General features: G+C 47.6%; 1 protein-coding gene across 1 annotated transcript in view; it reads right to left on the minus strand.

The window, feature by feature from the left end:
* TG (thyroglobulin) overlaps nt 1–24436 on the minus strand; it is a 243257-nt gene that overhangs the window by 216065 nt on the left and 2756 nt on the right. Inside the window, exons 3-11 of the mRNA XM_007940540.1 lie at nt 24021–24118; nt 22489–22692; nt 20910–21069; nt 12373–12479; nt 11729–11872; nt 11350–11535; nt 7194–8288; nt 5407–5994; nt 2526–2765 (exon numbers count right to left, since the gene is read on the minus strand). Of these exons, the coding sequence (XP_007938731.1) occupies nt 2526–2765; nt 5407–5994; nt 7194–8288; nt 11350–11535; nt 11729–11872; nt 12373–12479; nt 20910–21069; nt 22489–22692; nt 24021–24118 (2822 nt within the window). The remainder of the gene's footprint in view (nt 1–2525; nt 2766–5406; nt 5995–7193; nt 8289–11349; nt 11536–11728; nt 11873–12372; nt 12480–20909; nt 21070–22488; nt 22693–24020; nt 24119–24436) is intronic.

Here is a 24436-nt window from a genome sequence, read left to right on the forward strand (position 1 = left end):
CATGCCCCTCCCCATCCTCAGAAGGCTCCCCAGACTTGCCCCAATGCTCAGTTGGCCGAAGACCCTAGTGGCACTCAGTCTCCCCTTGTCCTGCACCCTCAGCCCCTAGACTCCCTGGGACATGGAGCTGCACAGCACAGAACTTCCTCTCCTCTGAACCAGCATGAATGAGGGATTCTGACGAATGGGCGGCCCTACCCTACTCTCCCGTCTCTTCCTCTTTTCTCAGCTGCCTCAGACATGCAAAATGAGAGCTTGTGGTTCATTAGGGGAGACTTCCTTAGCTCAAATTCTGAAGAAAACATCATCATGCTACTCAAGGATGAATCTCTATGGCAGGACAACTTCCTCTCCCTTCCTCTTACATGTCCCTCCATCACCAATGTGGTCACAACGAAAGGGCCATCAGTCACACTTCTCTCTTTCATGGCATCAAATCCTGCCCATGCACAAAATTTACAAGAGTTGGTTTTGTGCCTAAAGCAGAAGTCCCCAGGTTTCTGAGGAACAGAGAAAGGAGGTCCCTGGGCATAAGGGAAGGGGAGGGGACAGAGAGAATGAAAGAGAAGGGGGAGTAAGCAGCAAGAATGGTGTAATACTCACTGGGCTATTCTATGTCCCATCACCCATCTGTCAAATTGCCCTACTTTGGTGCCTTGCATGTGCTGAGATGCTGGAAGCTATGCCACTGGTATTTCAAATCCCAGCAGGGTCACCCATGGCGGACAGGTTTCAGCAGAGCTTCCAGACTATGACAGACTAGGAAGAAAACAAGGCTCGGAGTTCTACTTCCAAAATAGCCAATGAAACCTTATGGATCACAGCAGAACACTGTTCTACTTGCTTGCTTTGGACACATCCTCAGCAGAGATGAGTCACTGGAAGAAGGCACCATGTTTGGTGAAGTAGAGGGCCAACGAGGGTGAGGGAGGTGCCAGGTGAGATGACTGTCATGGTAGCCACAACCATGGCCTCACACATGCCAGTGATCATGGAGATGACACAGGACTGGCCAATGCTTCATTCTGTTGTACATGAGACTACTATGAGTCAGCACTGACTCTACGGCAGCTATCCATCTCTCCACCCACTCTGTCAGAACTGTGCCAGACAGTGGGGACATAAAGATGAATAAAACGTGATTCTTTGTCCTCCAAAAGAGATGTCTGACGAGGGAGAGAAGCAGAAAACAAATTGGTCCTTGAGAGCTTCTCACATGGGGTCAGGAGAACAAAGAGAACTGAGACCCCAAGCCAGTAGAGCCTCCCCAGGAATGCGAGAGCACAGAGCTTGGAGTGCACCCTCTTTGACATGACACAGAAGTTGTCACACATAGCACTATTTTGCTGTTTTGTGACTGAAGCGCAGAGCCTGGACATCCATGGAGCAGTTCAACAGTGGATGGAAACTCTGGTCTGGCTCAGAGACAGGTGAACTGCTTGTCCCGTAAGGTGGGTGTGGTGTCAATGAGAGGGGTCTGGACATTGCCACCAGAGCAGGTATGGGTGGTAGAGGAAGAGCAGGGGTCCCAGGTTGAGAAATAGAGGCTCTGATAGCAGCCACATCAGGCCCAGCCAGGTAAGGGAGCAGAGAGTAGATATGAGCATGGGGTGGACAGTGGGGGGATGGAAAACCCGGGTTCACATCCAGGCTCCAGTTATTTCCTAAGTGAGTGAACTTGGGCAAGTGACATAACCCCAGGCTCAGTTTCCCTATTTGTAAGTAATCACAGATGATGACTCTCACATAGTTCTCAGGGGACTGTCACGGGATTAAATGTGAAAATCTGGTAGACGACTTAGCACAGTCGAGAGGACTCGACTCAGGCGAGAGGACTGTGGGTTCTCTGTTATTCCTGTCAGATGAAGGAGAGAGACTCCTTGCCAGTTAGGATTAGATGAGATCACGTGTATAAGATGCCTGAGACGTAACAAAAACCGGTTGCTATCAAGTCAATTCCAACTGATGGTGACCCATGTGTGTCAGAGCAGAACTGCACTCCACAGGGTTTCCAACGGCAGATTCGTTTGGAAGTGGATTGCCAGGCCTTTTTCTGAGGTACCACTGAGTGAACGCAAACCTCCAACTTCACAGTTACCAGCCGAGTGTGTTAACCATTTACCACCTACGAGTTCCAATAGTTCCTCAGTTACTGAGGGTTCTTCTTTTATCCCCTTCATGGCAGATGTCCTTGAATCCCTGGAAACAGAGGGAAGCTTTGAACCAGGTCACGAGGGTGTATAAGCATTTAGGGCTGGGGTCCCTCACATTTGGAAATGTTTGGCTTCACAGCGGGCTGCAGGCACCATCTGTCTGCATACCATTGCAAGGACCTGCCCCAGCGCGGCTCTGCTGGGAGATGTGGGGAATCTTGTGGGGAGATCTTCATCTCCGCAGGAGGCAACCACAGACCTCCACTCCAGCTTTGCCGGCATCTCAACACCATCACCTGGAGAAAGCAAGGAGACTAATCCAAGCTTTCACTGCTCTAAAGACATGGAACAAGACCGAAGTACAGCACTCACCGGACTGGGCCGCCAAGTGCAGGGCATAATCACTCCCACTCAGAAACTTCTCAGAGACCATCTCCCGGAAGGAGAAGGTCGGGGAAAGGGAGAGCTCCTCATTGGTCAGCTGGATTCCCTTGGAGGCTAGGAAGATCTCTCCCAGAGGGGCGCCAGAGCGGTTGGAAGCTGAGATGATTTCTTCTGCTTCCTCAATGAACTGCAGGACACGAACCTTCGCTTCCTCACAGGAGCCAGGGCCTGAGGGAATAAAAATATTGCAGGTGGATTCACCCACTGAGGATATCTCCCTCTGCCTCATTCAAGGGTATGTGTCTTCAGATCTATGAGGTGACAGATTCTGCTCTTTAAAGTGACCCACTGCAGTACTTCTTGCACTGGGTAACTGAGGTGACCATCACCCTGAATACATGTAGGCAGTTACTAGTCACTTCCATCACTTACTATCAATTGTATTAATCCCCGATGATGTTGAGTCAATTTTGACTCATGGTGACCCTACAGAACAGAGTAGAACTGCCCCACAGGGTTTCCAAGGATATCAATCTTTACTGAAGCAGACTGCCTCATTTTTCTCCTGTGGAGCAACTGGTGGGTTCAACCCAACTTTTTGGTTTGCAGCTGAGCGCTTGGACCGCCGCACCACCAGGGTGCCTTCATATTAATGCGGCTATCATTAAGTAAGTACTTCCTGCATACCAGGCCTGACTCTTTGCATCTATCCCCTTTCAAAATTCTCCCAACAATCCTTTGAGGCAGTTGTTATAATTTGGGTTTTACAGATAAAGCTGAAATGCAGAGACTTCCCCTCTCTAGCTCACACAGCAGTAAGGGGCAGAACCAGGACAGAAGCCAGCCAGTGCCCTGTCCCCTAAGCCAATTGGAGGCTGTGTTAGGATTGCCTGGAGATGCAGGTGCGAGGCAGTAGCTGGGCCTGAGATTCTGAATTTCTAATAAGCTCCCAGGTGCTGCTCATGCCGCTAGGTACACGTTGAGTGTCCAGGCTCTGGACCAATGGCTGTCAAGTCCTTTGGTCACATACCCTGTCAACAAAAGGCTTGAAGATGCAAGCCCAAAATGTGTGTATTCCTTTGTTTATCCAGCTTGCATGCATGCCACAGCGGACAAAGATTAGCTTTGCTTTCTCCATTGTTTCAGATACCAGGAGAGAAACAAATTTAAAAGGCAGAGATGAAACACTTAACATAGATAGACGTTCTAATGCATGCTCTCCAGTGGGTGATTCTGTACACCCTAGTAGCATAGTGCCTAAGGCATCCGACTGCCAACCAGAAGAATGGTGATTCAAAACCACCAGGAAGGAAGACTGGATAGTCTATTTCTGTAAAGATTTACCACCTCAGAAACCCAATTGGGGTTGCTATTAGTTGGAATCAACTTGATGGCAGTGGGTTTGGATTTTGGTCTTTTTAGACACCTACTCTACACAGCCTTTTGTGACTCAGTGGGAAAGCCAATATACTCTAAAACCTACTTCAACTACTCTGCCCAGCATTCAGGCAAAAGTCAATAAGATTAGTCACTAATGCAATTAAGTCCTTTTGGTAAAAACCAAAAAAAAAAAAAAAAACCCAAACTCACTGCCACTGAGTCAATTCCAACTCACAGTAATCCCCATAGGGTTTCTAAAGCTGTAAATCTTTACAGAAGCAGATAGCCTCATCTTTCTTCCATGGAGTGGCTGGTGGGTTCAAACCACTGACCTTTTGGTTAGCAGCTCAGTACCTTAACCACAGCACCACCAGAAGATTTCTCAAATTGCATACAAAAGGACCAAAGTTGGTCACAAATCATCTAAATGTATAGGAACGTCTGGTGTACAAGACAGAACCACAAGGTATGGCAAAAGATTCTACAGGTCTCAACAAGAGAAGACTTAGTATGTAACAGTCATGCTAACATTGATATGTTGACTTTGAGAGTCAGACAACTGCTAGAACTTGATGAGTTAATGGAGAATCCTAGCAGCGTTAAGTTTCCTAGCATTCCAAACACCCAGGATACTACTGTTCTCATTGCCTGGTCCTATCCCAGCAATCTCAAGATTCATTGCTGCTTAACCTTTCCCTAAGATCAAAATAATATGACTCATGTTCACATTATGCAAAAACATTCAGATAATGTGTAACAGTGCAAACATGAACAGAGAGATTCCACTGTTGCACCATTAGCAGTTGCTGCTTGGAGGGGTCTGAGTTGACAGTAACAGTGTGGCATCTGTCTGGCTGTTCTTTCACACTGCTGGCATGACAGCTTGGTATTGAGGCATTGTCATCTAAGACGCATCAAGTCAGCGTCAGTCCATTTAGCCAGGCCCCTAGGCCTATTTACCACAAATGCAACTTACAGACCTACTTGAGTCCTTCTCCAATTAGTTCCTTACTTCAGGCCTTCAAGTCAATTAAAGGCACTCTGGAGGCAGAATCATTCAGAGATTCCAAGCACCAAGCAGTGTCCTTTGCAAGAAGAATAGTCCCTCAATACTTGCCAATTAATGAAACGTGTTAGGTGCACCTAACGCATTCATTGTGCGAGGGCAAGGGCCAGAGCCACGTCACTTTTACAGGCTTCAGCGGGCTAAGAGAAAGCTCTGCACGCACCGGACAGCTAATGAAGATGGGCGCCATTAACTTAAAGGATGACGTGAAAGTTTTTAGAATGAACCACGTTAGCTTTGCCAACCCTTTGTAGCCATGGGGAAGTCATTTCCCCTCTGTGAACCCCAGTTTACTCAACCGGATAATGAAGGGATGCACCTAGCCATCCCTAAGCTCAGTTCCAGCTTTGACACTCCATACCCTCCAGTCAGACCTCCTCTTTTGAAGAAAAACAATTCCACTCTGCACCCGGGTTTACTCACACGCTGGCACCTTGCTTGGCTCAGCCCAAGTGCCTTCCAGTTCTTGACCAGCCTCGTCCACACACCAGCAGCTTCGAAGTTCAAAGTGGTCCACAGGAGTGCTGAAATCTGAGTAGGGCCCCGGGTACCGACTGAGCTGGCCATTTAGGATCTGCCAGAAGAGGAAGGGCTCCAGGAGGATGTTCCCTCCAGGCTGGGTCAGGTTGCCTTCCAATGCTGCCCATGGAATGTCGTGGAAAGCAGAGTATCTCGCCAGCACTGGGAAGACGTTTTGCTGGCCAGCCTCGTACAGGCCTCGGATAAAAAGGCGGAAGCTTTTGGAAGCCACTTCTCTATAGCTCACGATCATCTTCAGCAGCTCTGCAGGGACCAGCTCCTGGCCACTGTTGTTCTCAGCTGCCCATCGTTGGTACCACTCAAAGACCTGCTCAGGGGGCCCACTGCATTGCACACGTCTCCACTGCCCATTGGCACTGCACTGTGGAACATAGACGCTGGAGAGAGCAGGTGGCAGGCTGGAGTTGGTGAACAGGGACTGGACCGTCCTCAGGAAAGCTTGCTCTGCCTGCAACTGACAGCGGGTAGGGCCTGGGAGAAATGATGAGCAGTGTGTCAATTTAAATGGTTTAAAAACCCATTATCATGGTGCTGATTTGGACTCACAGTGCTCCTAGAGGACAGAGGAGAACTGCCCCAAGGCTGTAATCTTTACAGAAGCGGACTACCACATCTTTTTCCCATGGAGCAGCTGGTGGGTTTGAACTGAGAACCTTTCAGTTAGCAGCTGAGTGCTTTGACTACTGCACCACCACTACTCCTACGGACTTCCCATCAACCTTAAATCTGGACAAGAGCCCCCAACACTAACTCAGCACCATTGAGAGCAGCTGTTGTCAGTGCTGCAGAAACGCACGTGGCAGATCCTTAAGGCCAACACATTCCCTAACTCACTCGTGAGAGTGGTCAGCATCAGCCAAACCTCTTTGGATATTATTACAATTAATCAGCTGCTGGTGCCATTAACTGAAGTTCGGGCTTTAGCCACAAGGGGATTTTCATCAGTAACACTTTGTCCCAGGGTCTAAAGAGGAAATGGAGTGCCTGGGTGGCGCCAATGGTTAAGCGTTCAACTACAAGCCAAAGGTGTGTGGGTGAAACACACCTAGAGGTACCTCAGAAGACAGGCCTGATGACTGCTTCTGCAAGGTCTCAGCCCTGCAAACCTTATTTATGGACAGGGGTGTATCTAAGGTATGAAGGGTGGCACGTGCCTGGGAGCCACCTAAAGAACAGCACCACTGAACGGTGTCTATTAACCACTTCAGTTCCCATCACCAGCTGTGAGAGACCATTCAGCAAGTTAAAACTCATACACTGTATTTGAGATCCTGCCTGGGTCCAGGCATGCTATGTGATCTTGCCTTGCTGAGTGTAAAAAGAGAAGAAACTGAAAAACTGACTTTGAGTCTCTCACAGACCAATTTTCATCAGAGAAGGCAAGGAAGGTACAATTGCAATTTTCATGTAGTGCCATCATGTGCTAAGTAAAAGATTAATGAGCTTGACTTATATTTCTAAGCTGCTATTATGGTAACGTTATCTACAAGATGGGTGCCAGATGTTTGGACAGGAGCATAATTTCAGTGTTTGCCATAGGCACTATGCTCCATAGATAGCTCTCTGTCTCTGAAGCAGTTCTACTCTGCACACATGGAGTCACCCTGAGTTGGAAGTAACTCAATAGCAACTAAAAATAACAAAATTAATCGGATGCTCAATGTACTTACATTGCTTGGGCTCTCCAGTTACGCTTCGAGTTCCAGGGATAGCCTGGCCCTGCATGTCCACACAGTGGCACTCTGAGTTGAAGCACTGAACAGGTAGGAAATGCCCCTCACTGGTGCAAGAAGGGACAGGTAGGCTGGACCCAGCAGGCTGGCTACCCATGAGGCTTTGCATTCGTGACCTTTGCCTTTCACACTCCGTGGGGCACCTGGGTTGTCCACCACTAACTCTTGAGCCAGGAAGTTCTTTGCCCCAGGAATCCACACACCAGCACTCCCCAGCAGAGCACTGGACATCCTTGTAGCTTCCTTCTTCTGTGCATGATGGGACAAAAAGCTTTCTGGGTGGCTGCTCACAGGCCTGGGAGCTGAGTACCATTTCCATCACATCCCCTAAATCCCGGGCTACATTCTCTGGCACAGAAATAGCATGCTGCAAAAAGAGAAGGAATTCTGGAAGTTCCAGGAGAGAAGCGAGGAATTTCAGAGCATTTTGGTTCTCCTGTAAGTTAACTTTGAAGCCAAAGCTGCCTACAAGTGGCAGCTTCATAGCCTTCTCAAAAGCTTCAGGGGTTTCTGTGGCAAGGTTTAAATCAGGTCCCACAGAGAGTTGCTTGGTTAAGTCCACAAATCCTTCTCTACTCTTAAAGCTTGGGAAGCCAAGTTGCTGGAAAAATTGACTGAAGTTAAATGTACCTCTTGTGCCAAGGGCTCCAGACAAGTTAAACTGGCCAGCATTCACCAAAAATTTTCCTCCAAAGAGGTTTTGCTGGAGTCTCTTGGGGTTGGTGGTAAAGCGAAGGGCAAGACGAGCCAAGTCTCTGGAGGGGAATATCGCCCTGATGGCCTCTTTGAGAAGACTTTGTGGGGCAGGGAATTCTTTATCCTGCCCTCCCACCGTGGGGCGGAGAAGGCCAGAGTCAATAAGCAGCTCCCTGAACAGAGGTGGGCAAGATGTGGAGAATCCAGACACTCTCTGAGAAGCCTGTCTTTCCTCAGGAGAAAAAAACAAATTGTGCTGGCTGAAGTGGCCAGAAGGCCCAAAGTAGAGTCTGGACAAGGCCTGCCGCCTTTGTGACACACAGGATTGGTCTTCAGCTGTGTGGAGACAAAGCAAGTGGGAGAAATAGTTTTAACATCACAAGCAAACATAAAACAAGCCTTCCTTATAGCATGATGTCAAGACTCCGTGAAGAACACCCACATTTTGCATCTGTTTTTCCCTTTTCCTTTCTCCTCTCGCTCTGAGCCACATCTGTGACAGCCTTTTTGGTGAGTTCATCTCCCATTTGGCAGGATTCCCTCTTCACTTTCACTAGAGGTTGTCTCCCCCTTCTATAGCAAGGATCATCGGCACCAAAAGGTTTCCCACTTTTTAAAAATCTGACCACAGAAACAGACCAAGGAAAACAGTTGGCAATGAATCAATTTTGATCCGTGGCGATCCCATGTGTGTCAGAGTAGAACTGTGTCCCATAGGCTTATCATTGGTAGTAGCATAGTGCCTAAGGCATTTGACTGCTAACCAGAAGGCTGGCAGTTCAACCCCACCAGCCACTCCTTGGAAGGAAGACTGGGCAATCTACTTCTGTAGAGATACCGCCTCGGAAACCCAAGGAGGGGTCGCTGTGAGTTGGGTCCGACTTGACTGCAGTGGGTTTTTTGGGGTTAGTGCTCTTTTAGAAATGGATCACTAGGCCTTTCTTCCAAGATGCCCCTGGGTAGACTTGAGCTGCCAACCTTGCCATTAGCAGCCGAGCACGCAACAATGTGTGCCACCCAGGAAGTACCTTCACCAACAAATTCCAATTGGTAGTTTGTGAAATGTTGTTTTCTAGCATTCTTCTCTTGAAAATCTCAATGGGCTTTAATGCTTAACTATCTGTTCTTCTGTCGGCTCCCTAGTTCCTCCTTGTAGGATAGTCTTATGTGGACTACCTTTCTTGTTCTGTGTGCTGTTGAGTCAATTCTGACTAATAATGACACTAAAGGACTGAGTAGTACTTTCCCATAGGTTTTGATATTTATGAGAGCAGATGGACAGGTCTTTCCTCCTACAGAGCTGTTGGTAGATTCAAATTGCCAAACACTTGGTTAGCAGCCAAGTGCTTAACCATTGTGCTACCATAGTTCTTTGTAGATTAACAAGTTTATAGTTAGATTAGAGGTTCTTGAGGATAAGGACCATACTTTAAACACTATTAGTATTTCTCATAAAAATCAATAATGCCCACTCAACAAATATCATTCTTCTGGGCTTCTTGACCTTTCCTTGAAATTACTAATTAAACAGTGATCACAGTCAAGTCCATGCCGTCATGTTACACTAACTGAAAATTCTAGATAATCACTGTGGAAAAAAAAAAAAAAAGTGATAGTCTCAGTCACTTAGATGGAAGTAAGTTAGCTCCATTTTTCTCCATAAAACTGCAAATCTTTAGAGAACGTTTTCAACTAACCTCCCCTATACTTTTTAAATAATTCTTTCCTCTCTGTTCATGTGGATTCCAAAAAAGAAGTCAGCCAATTTCCCTCTGTAACCAGGCAACAGAAAAAGAACTGGAACATGTGTTCAGGGGTGGAGAGGGAAGACTGGCAACATCAGAACACATAACACATCTCTCAGCAAGGCCATGGCTTCCTTTAATGGATATAAAAGGAAGGTATGGAAGAAATAAAGCTTACTACTTTGCTCACTCCCTTTCCAAGTTAAGAACACGTCCCTTCCGTCCATTGGTTATGCAGTGTTACCAAGACAAAGAAACTCAGATATTGCTTCCATGTGACACTTGTATCCACTGAAGTAGGACCAGTATGCCAGAGACAAAAATACAGGATCCCTGCATTTGGTAGACCTACTGTTTTCAATTTGGAAAACCATAGTTCTTCATTGCCATTTGGGAACTGGAAGACCCAATACTCTGTTGTTATTGTACTATCTAACAGAACTGAAACTATTCTATTCAATTTCCAAGACGACGACAAACACTCTGAAGGCAGGATCTCATCATATTCTTTGTCCTAACATTCAGCAGACAGAATACTTCCAAACACCATGCAGAAAATTCAAAACATCAAGTTGCACAAACTGACTGATCCAACAAGAATGACTGAATGAACATTCAGAGCTATCTGTCTGGCACTCTAAAGGCTTTCCTCCTCCCCCACTGTTTCAAATCCTACTGACTCCACCCAGGTTGACCAAGTGGCAGCCCACTGAGTGCTCTGCGATTCCCCCTTCTTCATCACTAACATCCTCCACAATATTCCTGGCAGGATGAAGCAGTGTCACTGGAATGCTAGTGACATCTCTCCCCGTGCCCTTCTCCCCAGCCCACTGCTTCCGCTTTAGGATGGTTCCCTTCATCTCTCTTCCAGACACTGCAGTGACCTTCAGATGGTCCCATTGCCCCTAGACGACCACTCCTTTTAATCTCTCCTCCTACACTCCCAGGCGATCTTCCTTACACACAATGCCCACGATGGCATTCTCCAGCTTAAAACCTCCCAACAGCCACACGTGACCTCCAGGACGAAGCCCCCAGACCTTCCTCATGATACACTAGAGCTCACTGTCTCACCCCTGCCTTTCCCCCCAAGTGACAATTCCCGGCGCCCCACCCTGATCATCCTCCAGCAGCCGTGTCTTCTGCTGCATGTTTCGGGCGGGTCAGAGTCCTCATGAGCAAACCAGTGCCTGTCATTTGGGTCTGGATGATGTTATTTGTCCTGCTCTAGAGGGCATGCCTTTTCTTACTTTCCTCCTTCAGGAAACATCTTATTTCAGACGGCTCTGACCTAGTGTCACCTTTTCCATGAAGCATCCTGAATGCCTCTTCCTCATATGGGCTGTAAGACAGAACTACCCCTTTCATTGCCTCTCCCCACTTCACTCATAGCACCTGTAAGCCTTCATGCTCTTTCCCTTTTCTTCACTCCCCACAGTATGCCCTGGGCTTCCTGAGGAAGAAACTATGTCTGACGCAGGGTGAGAAACATGTCGGAAGTGAATGATGAGAAAGTGGGGTTCAGTCATGTTGAAGACACGCTCGAGAGGCAGCTATGCTAATGGCTGGAAGCGCTAGAGGCTGGTCTGGAGAAACCATTAAAGCAGCACGACCTGACAAGACCCCAGAACAAGCACCTGAGAGGAACCCACCACAAGATGGCCGGCTCCCTTGCCGCCGAGTCCCGCGGATCTCCTTTCCCTGGGCGTCCACACACCAGCACGGCCCTCCCTGTTGGCACTGCACTGCCTGGTAGTCCCCATTTCGGCTGCAGGTTGGAATGTAGGGGTGACCAAAGCTGGTTGCTGTAAACTGTTCCACTTCACATTTTGTGGGGCCTACAATAAATCCACACGGGAAAGAAGCCAGTGAGTACGCAGTGCCTGATTTGTTTACAATTGCTGTTTGCTATTAAGCAGCTCCGCGGCCCCTTCTCTCTTACTGGCACAGCCACAGAGACTGCGGTGACTTTGAAATCCAAGCGGCTTCCCTGGCAGAAGCCTGCACATCTGCCGTCAGCTTACTACTCACATCGGAATCTGCCGGAGATGACTAATTGGATGGCTAGGAACCGTCTCTGCAGTATCCGGTACAGGGTGGTCTCAGCAAAGGTGGAAGCAAGATCCAGACCAGCGAAAACAGTGTCGTAAATCTCTTCCAGTAACAGTTCCAAACCTGAGCAGAGACAGCAGTGGCTCAAGGGGGGGCTCGTTCAGAACGTAAGTCCTGACCATGCTGTGCAAACCGCCAGCACAGGGGGCGCTGCCTCCACCAGCATCACTGGGCATCATGTCTGCCCACTGCTCTAATAGTTCCCAAAGTCAGGGTGCTTGGCACCACTGCACAGGCTGCTCAGAGCCCAAAGGAGCACTGCTGGAGAGCGACAGGAGACTGAAATCCATCCTGGGCTCCGCTCCCCGAGCAAAGCAGCCTCGCTCACAGCCGCACCTGCCCACAAGGGGGCACTGTTTTCCAGCGTACACAAAGGCACCCTAAGGGCTGGCAGCAGCCACCTTCAAAGTACCACAGAGGGCAGCTTGCTCAGGCCTTGTCCTTGTCAACACCCACAGCAGCCTGACGGGGAGCAGGCAGACGCTGCTCATTCTGCCTTAGGGGTATTGAGAGGAAGGGTCGCTTGTGAATCCCACCCTCCAGATGACCTCAGGTGTGCTTACCTGTCTCTGCCAGTTCCCGCCCCTGACTGTCGGCACAGTGACAATACCCAGACACCTCAGGGAACTTGCTCCGGAAGGACCTGAAGGTCACAAATGCATCTGGAAACCTAAGAGAGAATCTGATTTGTGGTCACCAGGTCACCAAAGGCAAGTCACCACCAGCCCTTCCTGTAGAAATAAATGAAAGTAGCCAAGTCCCGATCTCGGGGAAGGACAGTCTGCTTCTGTGTCTCACTCCATCCACTCCATGATTCCTGCAGTCAGTGAATTTCTTTTCTAACTGGTTTCACCTGCCCACAGCTAGGCTGGGCCTTGTTTAACTAATGCTATGCTTAGCTGTCACCTACTAGTCAGCTGTTTTCCTCACTCACTCGTGGTACGGGAACAACTGATGGCCAGGCTTGCATGTCGGGATCAGGCTGACTCAGGTAATGAGCATCACACTACCTGCTACCTTTACCAGAACGTAACTCTAGGGATTAAAGGCCAAGTTTGCTTCACAAACATATGGAGCATTGTGTATGATCTTGTTTAGGGAGACCAAATGGCTTCAGGGCCTGTAAAACTTTATAAGAGCTTGACATGAAGCCAGAGTCCCTCCTGGGAAATCCTAATGAAGGACATTTTACAGTTCCATAGTTGAAACAGCCCCAAGTCAACATGGCTTCACAGACAAGGACTCCACGTTCCTCTCCACACACAGAGGGATGGTCTGGCTAAGTCCTGGCTGAGCAGGCCACTACTGTAGGAGCTCCTTGGCTGGGTTCCCCATCTTGGCAGTAACAGGACACTAAGGTGACATAAAGCCATTTGAGAACGTCTTACCACATGCAATGATGGAACAACCAGAGAAAAATGTTCATCTTTTTACAACATTGAGAAGTTTGTTGCCATGCCCCAGCCAGCCAGTTTGTGAGATCTATGCATAATGTGTTTCTGCCTATGTCTGGAAACATATCTCAGAACAAGAAGTTAGCAGAAGCAGCAGCTCCCCACACAAAAAGGCCTACTGCTGTGTAGTCTATTCAGGCAAAATATTGAAAACAACCTTAATGTCCAGTGATAGGAATATTAAAAAGTAAATTGTGGTAAGGCCTCTTAAATGGAATAAGATATTGCAACTGAAGATAGATTACACTTAGCCAGAAGGACACATGCGTAACATTGATAAAACACAAAATGGCAGGTACATGTACTGCAATTACCGTTATGGCAACGAGTCAGGTTTGGAAGGTAATATCCCTAGCAACTCTCAGAGCCTGAGCATGGTGCTGTCATGACTTTTTCTAATTCAATAAGTCAAAAAAAGTTAACTTGAAAGGAATGAGTACACCAGACAAAGCTATGAAAACACTATGGGACTATGAGTAAGTGGGATTCCTTTGCATGTTCTTAGTCTGTTACTATGTGTATGCATGTTAAATTAAAAAATGTTATAGTGAGTGAGTTGCACAGTAGAAACTCCAAATTCCCTGTGCCTGGTTGCTGCTGACAGGGTGTGGCATGATAGATCATGTCTACAGTGGTCTGTCTCATCATGGTCTTGTAAATCCCACCAAATGACTGAAAACAAGGTGCTTGTGGCCCACCATGGGAATTGGACAACTTGCTAATAATTCAAATGAGGTCCATGGCACTATTGTGAGGGTGGAACCATGCAAATAAGGTGTATGGAACCCTAACAAGGGGATTAGTCAGTTTTGCCATCCCTCTAGGTTTAAAGTGAGCCATTTCAGAGACAGAAAGGGAGGACCTCATTACCAGCAGTGGAGCACATCCTTGGAACCTGGGGTCTCTAAGCTGACAGCCTCCTAGATCCAGGAGCTAGAGCGGGAGGGTTTTAACACTGGAGATGGCACAAGACAGTGGAAAGCCGCAGCACAGAAACAACAGCTGTAGAACCAGCAGAGCAACACGAGACAAGGTGGTGGGCTTCCCAGCCCACAGAGCCAGCCAGCTACAGTGGGTGTGCCACACAAAGAGCAGAAGAGCTGGGCGCCTTCAAGCCAAGGCCTACAGGTGGAGTGGGATGCCTCTGGGCACTGATCAGTGGAGCTAAAGATTTATATCACTTGCCCAAGGAAGGCAGGGGCCAAGCCAAGGGGCTGAGGAGCCGAAGGCCAGAAAGAAGCCTGCCTGTGGGCTTGGCCGAGAAGCAGTCCTGATCAAAGAACCGTAGTCACCTGAGTCATTCCTGATCCTGAATTGTAGCCCGTGACTTCCCTAATAATCCTCATCATTGTATTGTCTGCAGGTTCCATGTGGCCATTGCAACAAATTATCAAACCCAGCAGAGAAGTAGAGTGTGGTGGGAGGGATGGCTGGCATCAGAATAGGTAAAAAGGTTGGACAGAGGAGGGATGTCTGACCTCCGTCTCACAGGAATCAGCCATGGGCTATTGATGTTGATGGTGATTCTCCTCCATTGCAAAGTTAGAGGAGGTCAGATGATGTCACCACCATTTTTACATAAAACCCTCTGCTATTGAGTCCATTCCAACTCATAGCAACCCTACAGGACAGAGTCGAACTATCCCATAGGCTTTCCAAAGCTGTAAATCTTTACAGAAGCAGGCTGCTTCACCTTTCTCCCACAGCGAGCTGGTGGGTCAAACCACTGACCTTTCAAGTAGCAGCAGAACACCTTAGCCACTGCATCATCAAGCTCCTTTATTTTTATTCACTGGCTTATTTATTTTTTTGCATAAGGGGTATATAATAAAAGTTCATTAATTGGAACCTGGGATAATCTAATTCTACAAGTGATAATAATATTATAATAATAGCTTCCATTTGTTGAAAACACTTTGTAAAAGATAATCTGGAAAATATCAACATCCATTGATTTATTCCACTGACCTAAAACCCCTAAGAAGTAGGTAGTAATACTATCATCCCCATTTTAAAGACCAAGGAGGTGGAGTACATTGAACTCCTGGTGGAAGCTAGGGTTCAAACCCAGTCTTGCTCACCATGTGATATCTGCCTCTGCTGAAGGTACGAGCTGCGTATTCTCCAATGCAGGTGACCCTGTTTTGACATTCTTCTCTGTATGCCAAACACCTAGCTTTTTCCTGGCAGATGATAGATGTTGAAGACACTCACGCTGGATGAATGCATTGATGGGGCACCTGACCCCTCTGAGGTTCTGAAGGCCATCCTAGCATGCAGCATCCACGGCCATCCAGTCCGTTCGGACCCACAGCGCCCCAGAGGACAGAGTAGAACTGCCCCCAAAAGGTTTCCAAGGCTGTCAATCATTAAGGAAGCAAAGCCCAAACCAAACCCACTGCTGTGGAGCTGATTGCAACTCACAGTGCCCCTAAAGGACAGAGAAGAACTGTCCCAAAGGATTTCCAAAGCTATCACCTTTACAAAAGCAAAGCTCAAACCAAACCCACTGCTGTGGAGTCGATTCTAACTCACAGCCCCCCTAGAGGACAGAGTAGAACTGCTTCACAGGGCTTCCAAGACTGTAATCTTTACAGAAGCAGACTGCCTCATCTTTCTTCCACAGCAGCTGGTAGATTTGAACTGCTGAACTTACAGTTACCAGTCATGAACTTAACCACTACTCTACCAGCTCTCCTTAGCATGTGGTACAGGAAGTTTAAACCAGTCTGGCATCATGTTCTGGCAATTCATCCCAAAGGCCCACCTCACAGTCCCAGCCCAGAGCAGACACAACCACCGGGGCCCGTGAGCCTTCTCCATCCCCACCTCATGGCCAGGGTTCCCTTCTCTGGGTTTCTGCTCTTATTTCTAGTACATGGGCTACCAGTGCTTTCTGCGGAGGCCTCACTCTCAGTGTCCCTTCTTCCTGCATCTTAGACATCACCCTGCTTCCACTGGAGGAAGGCCTCCTCCCATCCTCCCAGGAAGACCACCCAAAGGCCAGCTACTGCCACCGGGACTCTGTGGGACTGCCCTCTGCTCACTCTGGAAGAGACCCCCAGCACTGTCATCTTTAATCCCTCCTTGGCAATTCTGTTTGTAGTGAGAAGATCTAAAGACCTAGACCAGACAGAATTCCAGTCCTGGTCTAGCCACATATGATTAGTGATATTAATAATAAAAAATAGTAATAACAACATTGTTACTACTAATAAAGATAACAGCAGGTAGCATTTATTGAATGACCAGACACAGCACAAAGTACTCTCCATAATTTATCTCATTTAAAGATCACAACAACCTTTTAAAATCTCCATTGCACAGATGCAAAAACTGGGATTCAGCATGGTGAACTTATTAGTTCAAGTTCAGCCAGCTAGAACCAGAGATCAAGTACCCAGTTCTCTGCCAAGGACAACAGCTGGCCAGATGGTGAGGGTGCCATGCTCTTAGAATCTTTATGTATTATCTGCTTAGCAGAACTAAGGAAGCTGACTTGCCATCAAGACATGGCTTATTAAAGCCTCCAGCAAAACAGGTGTAGTTAGCAGTCACCTTCTTCAAGAGGCAAAAGGACCTACTTCAGATGAGCAAACACTCTGGCAAAGCATATTATATTCAAGTGCAAAGCCTCACTCAGCATATTAGGAGCCCACAGCAGGCTGGCATAGGAGCTGCCTAAAGCCTTCTAGCCTTCCCATGGCACCATGAAAGGAAGATAACCATCTACTCCACTTCCCACCTTCAATTTCCAAAAACAATTCCCTCAGAGTCAATATTCCAAAACCAAATTTATGGTCTTTCCTTTCCAAACTCATCCTCTACCATCCACTTAAAAACGAAACCTAGGGGGCATCCTTGATGCCTCCTCGCCCTCACACTCTATCCCTTCACCAAGGGCTGTGGATTCTGCCTCCTAAATATTTCTCCAACTCTGCCTCACCCCTCCACTCTTCTCTCCTTCACCCACCCAAGTCAACATCGTCTCTCACCAGGACTAGTGCAATAGCCTAATAGAGTCGCCTCCCAGCACCAACTCTGCTCTTTCTCCACTCCTATCCACCCTCTCACCAGCAACAGGTGCTGGCCAAGAATACTAAATGTATCATAGGCTACCAGAAGAACAAAGAAATACAACCAGAAGGGTCTTTAGAAGCAAGGATGGCAAGACTTCAGCTCATTTGCTTTGAACACGTCATCAGGAAAGACCAGTGACTAGAAAAGGAAATTATGTTTGGTAGAAGGTCAGTGAAAATGAGGAGAACCCCCAGTGAGAGAGACTGACACAGAGTCAACAATGAGCTCAAACATGCCAACGATAATGAAGATGATGCAGGACCGACAACGTTTCATCCTATCACACATAAGGTCACCATGAGTCAGAGCCAGCTCGACAGCGACCAGTAACCACAAATCCATGCTCCTTGACATCCAGCTCTGCAGGTTACTAACATCTACCTACACTCACTCCAGGCCTGCAGCTCTTGATACAATACTGGAGACACACTTCTACTAAGAAGGATTCAGTTTTTTACATTCAAATGTAACGGGCATCCTCTGTCTTGTCTGGGGACTCTATGTACTGCTGGTACGAGACTAAGCATAAACCCTGCACATGGCATCCTCAGGCTCCTTGGCTCCCAGTAGACTTCCTGATTATAGCTAGGCTGCCAGTAACCAACCACCTGACCCTTCCCATGACCTTCCTAAACCAGAATTTGCTCTGAGACATTCTTGCTTGCAAAAAAGAAAGGATTCCATTTCAGGGGAAATTTTTCTGTTTGTTTTAAACAATGGATGCTCAGTCCAGAACCTTTGGGTTTAACTTGACTGCCCTCTTGTGGAACTAGCAGTAATTGTTCCTCGACATGTCAACCGCCAAGAAGTTCTTACATGCATGCATTCACCTATTCAGTGAGCACTGACTGTAGGCCTACTGTGTGCAACCTCTGTGTTGTGTACTGTAGGGGACCTGAGATAAACAGAGGTAGTGTGGGACAGTAAAAAAGGCCAGCAAGCTCTATCACCCACTAGGAGCCACTCACACCATCAGTTTCACTAGGGTTTCCCTATTTTTTCTGATCTTCTACTTTGCCAAACCACCCTAGCTGTTTCCTAGGGTGAGCTCCTTAACCACCCTGTTTCGGAGTCCGTGTTTGTCTACTGGAAACCCTAATTATTGAGTTGCTTTTGTGAGTGTCAAACCAGGTAGAAGGATGTAATAATGTCCCCTGTGGATAGGAAGCACCTGTCTGAACTTGAACTGAGGCATCAGTGCACATCCATGAGGTTATCTGGAAATTCATGTGCGCTCATAGGCCATTCTCTAGATCTGGAAAAATCTAACCTGCGTTCTCTGACACTGGGAGATACGTGAGTTTCCTGCATTACGGCATCATAATTCACAATTTTCACAGTGGTTTCCTAGGTGAGGTCTCACCAGATATTCCCACGATCTGATAAGCAGGGAATCATCCTCCACTTTACAGATGGCGACCCTGAGGGTCAGAGAGGGTGGGTAAGTCACCCAGGTCACTGTGCCAAGCATCACTGAGTCTGATTATGGGTCGTGGAGGTAATGCTACAGGGCCAGGCAGGTGAGAAAATGGGAGAGGCAGGCAGGAGGATGGAATAGGACATGCTGGGAACCAGAACATGGGGGGTTGAGGAGTTATGCTCAGTCCAGAAAGGGCAGAGGCCATTCAAGTCCAGCTTCGTGGTGCCATGGAGAAGGCACCCAGCCCTTCAACCTTATTCTTTAAAATCAGGAATTCAGAATTTTGTGCATTGAGTTGAACATACCACATCATTAAAAGGTGGATGGCTGAATAAATACATAGCCACCATAAATATTTATACAGCCACTAAAAGAATGCAATAGACATGGAGTAGACTTGGAGAGAAATCCATAATACACTGGTTAGGATAAAAGGTGTTAGGATAAAAATGCAAGAGACGGATACTATGATTCAACAATTTTTGACCCATAGGACCAGAAATTCCATAGTGTTCAACTTCCTCAAATATCCCAGCTTTTAAGACAAGATGCAGTCTAAATCATGCAGGTGGGGCAGTCCTACCCACATGCTGCTAGTCTGTGGCACCTCCTGGCATGCCCTGGCGATTTCCCTCTCACATAGGGAAAGACACCGGTTGTTTCAGAAGCTAGCCCCACAAAGGCTCAGGTTATCCATGGGAACTCACATCTGTGTTCACAGATGGGTATTCTTACTGTTTTTACTCAGAACCTTTTAATTACATCTCAAGTTTGGGTGTGTCCTTTAAAATAACCAGGTAGCCATTTGGATAACTAGAAGTTTCCTGGTTATTGGCTGACCTTTACAATGCATCTCCCTTTTTATATTTATTATTTCAATCTTTTCAATGATTTATTTATTTATAATAGTTTACAAAATAGGTAAATGTGACTCTCCTTCCAAAAGTTCCACTTTTCTGGAAATTCTTTCCATTGTTGACAGCTGGGCAACATATTTCATAATCTGCTTTTCTATCTCATCCAACTTTTGTGGTTGCTTGTACCAGATGTATTATTCAGCGTATCTGTTCTTGTTGTTTTTATGTGCCCCATCTTCCTTCCGAGGAGTGGCTGGTGGGTTTGAACCGCCAGCCTTTTGGTTAGCAGTCAAGTGCCTTTAGGCACTATGCTACCAGAGCTCCTAATCTACCATATTTCCACTAATAAAAGTCTGCTATACATGTGTCTTACAGTCAAATATTGCTTGGGCTCTTCTTGATTCAATGAAAAAATCTCATCATTTGAAAAAATGTATGATTCTACTCCTGCTTTTTATAACCAACCAGTTGCCATCGAGTCAACTCAACTCATCGTGATGGTCCTGTGTGTGTCAGAGCAGACCTGCACTCCACCGTGCTTCCAATGGCTGATTGTTCAGAGTAGATCACCAAGCCTATGGTCCAGGGTGCCTCTGGGGAGACTGGAACCTCCAACCCCTGGTTAGCAGCCGAGCACATTAACCAGCTGCACCACCCAGCAACTTCCTTTCTGTGTATCCCCTCTTCCCCACTCCTGTGCATCCTTTATACATGCATATATGGTGATCTGATTGTCCAGCACAGTGACTAGTACCAGTGAGCCATACATGCACATACAAAGGCTCCTTGCTTGCTTGTTTATACAAAATGGAACCAAATCATAGTATCTGTCTCTTGCCTTTCTATCCTACCACCACAATGTATCATGGAATTCTCTCCAAGTCAACTACTCCATGTCTACTGCATTCTTTAATGGCTGTATAAATATTTATGGTGGATATATATCTATTCAGTCATCCACCTTTTGAAAATCATTTGTTCCCAGCTTTTGCTACAATGCAACATGATGAAGTGGACATGCATGTCTAGTGTCTTTGTCTGGCTTCTGTTTTTATTCCCATGGGATGGAGGGTCTGGGGGGCATGTACATGTTCATAGCCACCACCAGGTTGCTCAGTGACAGGGGCTGTACCACATCAGATGGCCAGCATCAGCATCTCCATTCTTCAGGGACCAAATTTATCACCACTGAAGCCCCAGCACCCTGTGTGAGCAGGTGCCTTGGCAGAAGACGGGGGTAGGAGGGCCCAATGATGGGCCAGCCCTGGAGGCTGGCCAGTTCTCCTTACCTGTTGTAGCTCTGGACCAAATCAAAAACCATCATGTCTGTGGTGTTGACAAACTTGCACTGGACGGGCATGAACTCTCCCTCCGCAGAACACTGTGGGGGTGACTTGTCCCCCACCCCATGGAGAATACGGCGGTTTCTTATCTCACAGCTTCTGGGACCTAAACATTTTCAGTGAAAAAGTATGACATTCGTGTCATGAGTGGGTGCATATTCTGCAGTCAATATGCGTGCAGGCATACGAAGCCTGCTACAGTGAAAGATCCAGACGGGGACTGAGTTTGCAGTGGGGAACTTGTAACAATCCAGTGAAACCCTGCTTACACTTCTAATGACCAGCTAATGAATGCTGATTATCTATCTACCTTATGGAAATAGAAGTAGTAATAAAGCCAACCAAAATGGCTTCCCTTTGACCAGCTAATGAATGCTGATCATCTACCTTATGGAAATAGAAGTAGTAATAAAGCCAACCAAAATGGCTTCCCTTTCAAGCAGTTTGGCAGTTCCTCAAAAAGTCAAATACAGAACTACCATGTGATCCAGCAATTCCACCCCTAGGTATATCCCCAATAGATTTGAAAGCAGGGACTCAAACGGGTAACATGTGACCAGCAGCAGTCACTGGAACATTAGTCATAATAGCCAGGGGAGACACCCAAGTGTCCCCAGCAGATGAAGTGATACACAAATTGTGGTCTATCCATTCAATGGATAGTATTCAGGATGAAGTTCTGGTCTATGACCTTTGCAAACTTGATATTGAGTGAAGTAAGTTAGACACAAAAGGAGCAATACCACACAATCCTACTAACATGAACCATCTAGGATAGGCAAATGCATAAGCACAAACATTTATTAGTGGTTATCAAAGACTGAGGAGCTCTGATGGTATAGTGATTAAAGCATTCGGCTGCTAACCAAAAGGTCAGCGGTTTAAACCTACCAGCCACTCCATGGAAGATGAGGCAGTCTGCTTCTATAAAGAGTTACAGCCTTAGAAACCCTAAGTTCTACTCTGGGGCAGTTCTACTCTGTCCTGAAGGGTCACTTGGAGTCAGAACTGACTAAATGGCAGTGGATTTGGTTTTTTGATTTACCAAAGACTGGATGGAGCAAGGGGAGGGTAGTTATTGCTTAAGGGGCACTGAGTTAACTGTTGGGCAGGGGGTATGGAAAGCTTTTGGAAACAGGGTGTGGTGATGGGTGCACATCATGGTGAATATAACTAATGCTACAGAATTGTGCATTTAAAAATAGTTGGAATCGCAATTGTTTTGTTACATGTATTTTACTACAATATCATTACTCTTAACAAAGGTGCAACCCTATCGGCCAGACTAAAGTGCCCCAGAGGGTTTCTGAGGCTGTAAATCTCTGAGAGAAGCAGACTGCCTCAACTTTCTCTCACAGAGTGGCTGGTAGGCGGGCTCCACTGCCGACTTCGGGTGGCAGCTGAGAGCTTCTCCACGGCACCAGGTGCTCTGTCTTTGGTCAGTGAGGCCTGGAAGCTCCAGTTTCTGGGTTGAAATCTGGACACTCCCCACCCTCTCTGGGCACAGGAACTCAGCCACACTTACAGCTCAGTGGTCTGCCCCTCTGGCGGGTCCCGTACACCTCCATTCCCTCCAAATCCACACACCAGCAATGCAGCTGCCATATGTCACACTGGACAGGCTCATAGTCCCCTGAATCTTGACACTGGGGCAGGTAGGATGTGGCCGTGCTGTTGACATAGCTGCTCTCCAAGATTTGCTTTCTCTGCAGCTGACAGAAGGACAGACCTGTAGTGCAAAGAGGAGTGTCAGGTAGTGCAGGGAAGCATCAGGGGTCTCAGCCCACGAGAGCGCACAGTCCCTCGACAGAGCCATCAGAGGACCCCAGGGATCTGGCAGTAGGCAGGGGACTGGCGTTTGGACTGCCCAGCTTCTAACCCAGCCCTCCTTCCATCTCCCAGCTCAGAAGTGCTGCCTTGTCAACTGGGCATCCCAGGGCCATGACCATGCAGAGGAGACGTGGATGGAAAAGGCATGGGGGTGCACGAGGCCTGGCTGAATCTGAGGGTGTAGTCCTGTATGCTCCGGGCCTCACTTTCCTTATCTATAAAGTAAAAGAAAACTGCCTCCTGCTGAGTGTATGAGGATTCATGATATGAACAGTGATTGCTACCTACTGAAGCCCTGCTACGTGCCGGTGTTCTAAACCCTCCCCACTAGAGAGAACACCAAGCCCACTACTGTCGACTCCATGTTGACTCGCGGTGAGCCATGTCAGAGTGCAGCTGAGAGCTCCAGAGGGTTTCCTGGCTGTAATCTGTATGGAGGCGGATCCCTAGGGCTTTCCTCCATGGCACCTCTCAGTTGGCAGCCAATCAAAACCACGTTCCACCAGAAACCGTGGTCTTCTACCCGTCACTGCCGACTCAATTCTGACTCCTATCAACCCCATCTGCATGGTTTTCTACACGTGCTTGAATCCTCACGAGCCCCCAAGGGACAGGTCTTATCCTCATGGTACTGATGCAGAACTAAAGTCGACAAGGGGTGTGTGACAAGGTCAAGTGCAGACCCAGCTCAGAGTTCAGGCCAGAGTGTTTATCTATTAAATGACAGTTTATCTATTAAATGACAGTTTTGCTTTCAGGTCCAATCTCCCCATCTTAGGGTGACTGACTTAAAGGAACCTTTCTTTTAGGATTAACCATGACATGATTTAGATGGAACTCTGCTTCTTTGACTACTCAGTGGAACAATATTTGAACTGCATGATTTTCACCGAAGTCCCAATTTTCAGAAACACCTCCTGCCACAGGTGAGAACACACTGCGTCCGTGGGGCTGCTTGCTAGCTTCTGGGACGGTGAGGGGCTGTCAGCCCAGGCACAGCTCCTGGCATGTGGACAGACACAACAGCTATTTGCTGAACAAATAAGATCGGCTGTGTTCTTTGATTTTCACAGCAGGGCTGCGGGAAACTGGGACATGCATGTGGGGACCATTCTCCTTCAAAGAGGAAGAGTCAGCCAGAGGGGACAATTGCCTGGCCACATGCTCCCATCCCATCTCACACCCCGCCTCCATGCCTCCCAACCCCCATCACCCCACCCAACTTACAAGACATCGGCCGCCCAGACTGTTTGCTGCCGGGCACCTCCCTGCCGTCGACACCCACACACCAACAGGCCTGGCCATCCTTCCTGCACTGGACAGTCCTGAGGGTAAAGACACGAGGCGGGACACCGTCATCTGCCCCCCAAGGCACAGCTGGTTTCAATCTTTCTCCTTTTCCACTCATTCAAACTTTAACTCATTCCTGTTGGACAGGAGAGGTGGGTGTGGAGAGGGGTGGTGACCTGGGAGAGAAAACCCCACTTCTCTTGCCTGGGTACACCAGGGGGATATTTGCTTCAGGGCTGGTGAGCTGCGTGAGCCTCCCTTCGCATTTAGGAGGCTGTAGAGGGGACAGGCAGTGTCCTCATCCACGCACAGTGCGGGGGAGGGGACAGGCAGTGCCCTCATCCATCACAGTG

Source organism: Orycteropus afer, unplaced genomic scaffold (genome assembly GCF_000298275.1).
Source record: "Orycteropus afer afer isolate SDZICR_OR568_19922 unplaced genomic scaffold, OryAfe1.0 scaffold00069, whole genome shotgun sequence".
NCBI lineage: Eukaryota > Metazoa > Chordata > Mammalia > Tubulidentata > Orycteropodidae > Orycteropus > Orycteropus afer.